A 6,985-nucleotide genomic window follows, 5' to 3' on the forward strand; every position below is an offset into this window, starting at 1 on the left:
GCCTTGGGCAGGTTCACATCCACTTCTGGGCCCTCACCTTTGAAGCCAGGCATGCTGAACTTGGGCATTTTCATCTTGGGCATTTTCAAGTTCCAGTCTGGGCTGTGAACATCCACATCTGGGACATCGACGTCCACTTTGGGTCCTTTGATGTCCACATCTGGCACTTTCTTCACCTTCTATCTTGGGCACAGACACATCCACATCCCCCTTCACCTTCGGACCTTTCAAGTGTAAGTCTACGTCCGGCATGGAGATCTTGGGGGTCTTGAAGTGCATCTCAGGCATCTTAAACTTAGGGCCTTTCAACTTTGCATCAGGACATTCCAGATCAACGTCAGGCATCTCCACATCCACACTAGGACCTCTGATATCAACTTGTGGACCTCTGAGATCACCTTCTAGCTCAGGCACAGAAGCATCAATTTCTCCTTTCACTTTGGGTCCCTTCAAATTCAAGTCTACATCTGGCATGGATATCTTAGGAGCTTTGATATTCAGTTTAGGCATCTTAAATTTAGAGCCCTTTAATTTTCCTTCTGGTCCCTCTATATCCAAATCAGGAGCATCAATGTCCACTTTGGGGCCAGACACATTAATGTCAGCCTTGGGCAGGTTCACATCAACTTCTGGACCCTCACCTTTGAAGCCAGGCATACTGAACTTGGGCATTTTCACCTTGGGCATCTTCAGGTGCCAGTCTGGGCCTTGAACATCCACATCTGGGACATCAATGTCCACTTTGGGCCCTTTGATGTCCACATCTGGCACTTTCATTTCACCTTCTATCTTTGGCATAGACATGTCTGCATCCCCTTTGACTTTGGGGCCTTTCAGGTGTAAGTCCACATCAGGCATGGAGATCTTGGGAGTCTTGAAGTGCATGTCTGGCATCTTAAACTTAGGACCTTTCAGCTTCCCTTCTGGACCTTCAATATCAATATCACCAACATTCACATCCATCTTTGGGGCCTTCATGTCAATTTCAGGAGCCTTCAAGTCTCCTTCCACTTTGGGAAGGGAAACATCTACATCAGTTTTCAGTTTAGGGGCTTTTAGATTAAGTCCAACATCAGGCATAGAGATTTTGTGTGTCTGTATATTCATGCTTGGCATCTTGAACTTGGGACCCTTTAGTTTCCCCTCTGGACCTTCAATATTCACATCTGGAACTTCAACATCCACCTTGGGACCTGAGACATCAATGTTGGCCTTGGGCAGGTTCACATCCACTTCTGGGCCTTCTCCTTTGAAGCCTGGCATGCTGAATTTGGGCATTTTCACTTTGGGCATCTTTAGATGCCAGTCTGGGCCATGAACTCCCATATCTGGTGCATTAATATCCACTTTGGGACCTTTGATGTCAACATCAGGAGCTTTTATCTCTCCTTCTATTTTTGGAACTGTAACATCATAATCACCTTTCATTTTAGGTCCTTTCAAATGCAAACCAACATCTGGCATGGATATCTTCTGAGGCTTTATATTCATTTCCGGCATCTTAAATTTAGGACCTTTTACTTTTACATCTGGACCTTCGATATTGACATCTGGAACTTCCACATCCACCTTGGGCCCTGAGACATCAATGTTGGCCTTGGGCAGGTTCACATCCACTTCTGGGCCCTCTCCTTTGAAGCCAGGCATGCTGAACTTGGGCATTTTCACCTTGGGCATCTTCAGGTGCCAGTCTGGTCCTTGAACATCTGGAGCACTGATGTCAACTTTGGGCCCTTTAATGTCCACATCTGGAACTTTTATTTCACCTTCCACATCAGGCACAGACACATCCACATCTCCCTTTAGTTTTGGCCCCTTAAGATTCAAGTTCACATCAGGCATAGAGATCTTGGGAGCCTTGAAGTGCATCTCAGGCATCTTAAACTTGGGGCCTTTCAGCTTTCCTTCTGGTCCTTCAATGTTAACATCTGGGGCTTCAATGTCCACTTTGGGTCCAGAGATGTCAATGTCAGCCTTGGGCAGGTTCACATCCACTTCTGGGGCCTCACCTTTGAAGCCAGGCATGCTGAACTTGGGCATTTTCATCTTGGGCATTTTCAAGTTCCAGTCTGGGCCGTGAACATCCACATCTGGGACATCGACGTCCACTTTGGGTCCTTTGATGTCCACATCTGGCACTTTCATTTCACCTTCTATCTTGGGCACAGACACGTCCACATCCCCCTTCACCTTAGGACCTTTCAAGTGTAGGTCCATGTCCGGCATGGAGATCTTGGGGGTCTTGAAGTGCATCTCAGGCATCTTAAACTTGGGGCCCTTCAGCTTCCCTTCTGGACCTTCAAGGCTCACATCTGGGGCTTCAATGTCAACTTTGGGTCCAGAGATGTCAATGTCAGCCTTGGGCAGGTTCACATCCACATCTGGGCCCTCTCCTTTCAAGCCGGGCACGCTGAACTTGGGCATTTTCATCTTGGGCATTTTCAGGCTCCAGTCTGCACCTTGGACTTCCACATCTGGTGCTTTAATGTCTACCTTGGGTCCTTTGATGTCCACTTCTGGAACTTTCATCTCACCTTCTACTTTTGGTGCTGACACATCTAGACTGCCTTTCATTTTGGGTCCTTTAAGATCTAAGTCAACATCTGGCAGAGTCATCTTAGGAGCTTTGAAGTGCATCTCAGGCATCTTAAACTTGGGGCCTTTCAACTTTCCTTCTGGTCCTTCAAGGCTCAAGTCTGGAGCACTAATATCTACCTTGGGTGCAGAAATGTCCACATCAGCCTTTGGAAGGTTCACATCCACTTCTGGGCCCTCCCCTTTGAGGCTGGGCATGGTAAATTTGGGCATTTTCATCTTGGGCATCTTTAGGTTCCATTCAGGACCATGAACCTCAACATCTGGGGCACTGATGTCTACTTTTGGCCCTTTGAGTTCCCCTTCCATCTTTGGCACTGTAACATCATATTCTCCCTTGACCTTGGGACCTTTCATATGCAAATCCACATCAGGCATAGAGATCTTAGGGGCCTTGATATTCATCTCAGGCATCTTAAACTTGGGACCCTTCAGCTTTCCTTCAGGTCCTTCAATGTTCACATCTGGAACTTCAACATCCACTGTGGGTCCGGAGATGTCAATGTCAGTCTTGGGCAGGTTCACATCCACTTCTGGGCCCTCTGCTTTGAAGCCAGGCACACTAAACTTGGGCATTTTCATCTTGGGCATCTTCAGGTGCCAGTCTGGGCCGCGAACGTCCACATCTGGAACATCGATATCCACTTTGGCACTTTTAAGTTCAACATCAGGAACTTTAATCTCACCTTCCACTTTTGGCACTGTGACATCATATTCTCCTTTTACTTTAGGGCCTTTCAAATGTAAGTCCACATCTGGCATGGAGATCTTGGGGGCTTTGATATTCATCTCAGGCATCTTAAACTTAGGTCCTTTCAATTTCCCTTCTGGTCCCTCCATGCTCACATCCGGAGCACTAACTTCTACCTTGTGCCCAGAAATGTCCACATCAGCCTTGGGCAGGTTCACATCCACTTCTGGGCCCTCTGCTTTGAAGCCAGGCACACTGAACTTGGGCATTTTCATCTTGGGCATCTTCAGATGCCAGTCTGGGCCCTGAACATCCACACCTGGGGCATCAATGTCCACTCTGGGGCCTTTCAGTTCCCCTTCAAGTTTGGGGGCTGTTACATCATACTCTCCTTTAACCTTTGTGCCTTTAACATGCAAATCAACATCAGGTATGGAGACCTTCGGTGTCTTGGCACTCACTTCAGGCAGCTTGATATCAGGGCCTTTAAGTTTGCCTCCCAGGCCCTCTATGTTGACATTTGGAGCCTCCACATTGACCTTGGGCCCCGAAATACTGACATCTCCTTTGGGTAGTTTCACGTCTACATCTGGGCCTTCCCCTTCAACTCTTGGAGTGCTGAACTTGGGCATTTTCAGGTTCCATTCTGGGCCATGAACTTCCACACCTGGGGCACTGACATCCACCTTGGGGCCCTTGACATCCACTTCAGGGACTTTGACTTTCCCTTCTACTTTGGGGAGTGTGACATCTACACCCCCTTTCACTTTAGGTGCAGCCACCTTTAGATCTACGTCTGCCATAGAGATCCCACACATTCCTGTTTTCCCAGAAGGACTACTAAGGGTGGGTCCCGTCAGGGTCCCCTCAAGGCTAGGTGTCTCTATGTCCACTTTGGAGCCTTTAACTGCCACTTGAGGGCCTTTAACATCACCTTGCACCCCAGGCCCTGACACCTTAATATCTCCCTTCAGTTTAGGGGATCCAAGGCTCAGATCCACATCCTGCATGGAGATTTTCGGTTTCTGTATCATCATTTCAGGAGTCTTGACTTTCGTACCCTTCACCTTCCCTTCCAGCCCCCCAGCAGCAACTTCAGGCAGGCTGACGTCCCCAGAGATCCCAGGAAGAGTCACTTCACCTGTGGGCAGTGTCACATCAATGCCAGTGCCCTCTCCCTTAGAACCTGATATGGAGAATTTGGGAACTTTCATCTTGGGCATATTCAGTTTGCCCCCAGGCCCATGAATATCAATGTCAGGGGCTTGAACCTCCACATTGGAGCCAGCGATAGTGCCCTCGATTTTGGGCCCAGAGATGTCCGCCCCTATGCTGCCCTGTGGCTTGGCACCTTTCAGGCCTACTTCACTCTCAAGGGATGGCCCAGTGATTTGGGGGCCCTTCAGCTTCCCCTCAAGCCCCTCAATATTGGCAGAAGGAGCACTGACTTCTAGCTGAGGGGTCTGGATGTTCCCGCCAATGGTCAGGCCTGGCGTGCCACCCTTGTGCCCCACAAAGAATTCAGGTGCAGAAACACTCAACCCTGCCACTGGCGCCTGGCCCTCGGGTGCTGTCGAGACACCGAATTTTGGCACCTTCATAGTGGGAATTTTAATTTTCCCATAACTGCCACTCTCCAGAGATGGGTCCTGCACCTCCACTGCCCCTCCCCCAAGAGAAGACGAAATGTCCACTCCTGGCACATGGACCCCTCCTTTGCCACCCAAGTCCAAGCCCTTTCCACTGACATTGACGCCTGGGCTCCCCACCTTTATCCCAGGCACGGTGACCTGGAGCTTCGAGTGGCCAGCACCTTGGAGCTCTGGTCCCGAAGCGGAAACGGACCCCGCTCGGATGTCCACCAGAGAGCCTGTGGTAGGAGACGCTGCCCCCGAGCCCGAGGGCAGTCTGATCACGGTCTTGCCAGGATGGGTGTCCACATCCAAAGTGGAGATTTCAGTCAGTTCATGCCGTGGAATCTTGATCTTGAACTCTGGGCTGCTGATATCAATCTCCCTGGCTCCTTCGCGGCCTGTCACGTCAACAGTGTAGGCCGTGACCCTTCTAGTCACTGTGATGGTGCGGCTCTGGGTCTCCCCAGGATCCCCTTCTAGTCCATCCTCCGACCTCAGCCGAGGCTTGATCTTCGTGGTGTAGATGCGCTGGTAGGCCTCATCGTCCCCGCTCTGCGGAAAGACACGGCCGACAGAGGTTGCAGCGGGCTCTGCCTGAGCCACAGACGCCCGGCCACAGCCCAGCCGACCACGTGGTTGCCTGCTTCCCAAAGAAGCTGGGACCAGAACGGAGGCCCACGGAGCCTCCTGGGGCAGAGCACGGAGGGGGAAAGGAAGGGACTGACAGCCACGTCACAGGAGGAAAACAAACGATCTGGGGAAACTCTGGGAAAGCAAAAGCCATGGGGGAGAGAAGCAGGGTGGACTCCCACCTTGTGTGGTCTGGAAGAAGGATTTACAATCAGTTCTAGATTCCAATCGGCCCATCACGTCCCAGTGCGATGCCTCCCAGCTCTGCATGGATTTGGCCCTTGGGCTCTCAATTCTCAACTCACTGGCTTGTTTATGGGGACGGGGAATCCTCCCAGGGACCTGTCCTCAGAAAGCATTTGTTGAGACTCGCTGAGCTTGGGTTAACGCTTTCACTTTGAGGACCCACTATTTGTTAAACAAACAAGCCATCAGAAGGAGCAAAGAAATGTCCCCCAGGCACTTGGCTGCCCAGCCTCTGACTCACAGATGAGTCCAGGCCTCTGGAAGGAGAAAAATGGTGTCTAGGAGGCAGAGCAGGGCACCCGGAAGATTATTTTGAAGACTCTTGCAAAGTAGCTGACCTTCCTCCTGGCATGTCGGGCCAGACCGCGTGAGTGGGTTCCCATGCTGCGGCACTCTGGAGAGACCGATGGGAGACTTTCAGGGGCAACGTCAGCCACACGCCACACGTGCATAGGAAGACGCGGTCTGGCTCAACACGAGAGTGCACAGGGGCGAAAGTAGGAGAAGGAACCACAAGAGAGGTCCAGTAGAGGCAGACACAAGGCTTAGAAAGTGACCAGCAGGTCAGTGTGGCCAGAGGGAGCTCAGGGCACAGACGGGCCGGCCAGGCACTCACCAGAACCACCTCGGAGCTGCGGGAGCTGAAGACTTCGTGGGTCCAGGTCTGGCCAGGCTCAGGGGAGCGGTCCCCCTTGCGATGCAGCTTCAGGCCCACAGTGTGGTGCCCCATGGTGTTCAGCAGCTGGGTCACCTCACCTGACTGCAGGTTGTCGAAGTAGATGGTGGCACCCACAATCTGGTCCCCTGAGCAGGGCGGAGCAAGAAGGGCATGAGACCCACGGGGTCTCGGGGAAACAGCACGCCGCCACCATAGGCTGGGCCCTCAAAATGACTTGCATTTGGTCATGACCACCCGACGGGGCAGGTGTGGTCATACCCATCGCACAGATGAGGACAGTAAGGCTTAGGGAGGCCTACTGATTCGCCCAAAGTGGCAGAGCTCGTGGATAGTGGTGTGGGCACTAAGGACGACGTCTCCGCCACCCTATGGAAGCGCCTTCCCCGAGGAGTGTGGATCGAGGGCCACAGAGCGGGCAGGGGAGGGCAGGGCTTGGGTACCGACCATCCTGATGGCCCTGGCACTGGCCCCTCCGCAGCCCCTGGAGACTTCCCTCCGCCACCCCCCGGC

At 52.0% G+C, this 6,985-nt stretch overlaps 1 protein-coding gene across 1 annotated transcript in view; it reads right to left on the reverse strand.

Moving 5' to 3' along the window:
- Positions 1–6,985, reverse strand: part of AHNAK (AHNAK nucleoprotein) — a 33,328-nt gene that overhangs the window by 14,604 nt on the left and 11,739 nt on the right. The window contains 2 exon segments of the mRNA XM_034646216.1: positions 176–5,472; positions 6,413–6,600. Of these exon segments, the coding sequence (XP_034502107.1) occupies positions 176–5,472; positions 6,413–6,600 (5,485 nt within the window).

Source organism: Ailuropoda melanoleuca, chromosome 16 (genome assembly GCF_002007445.2).
Source record: "Ailuropoda melanoleuca isolate Jingjing chromosome 16, ASM200744v2, whole genome shotgun sequence".
Taxonomy (NCBI): domain Eukaryota; kingdom Metazoa; phylum Chordata; class Mammalia; order Carnivora; family Ursidae; genus Ailuropoda; species Ailuropoda melanoleuca.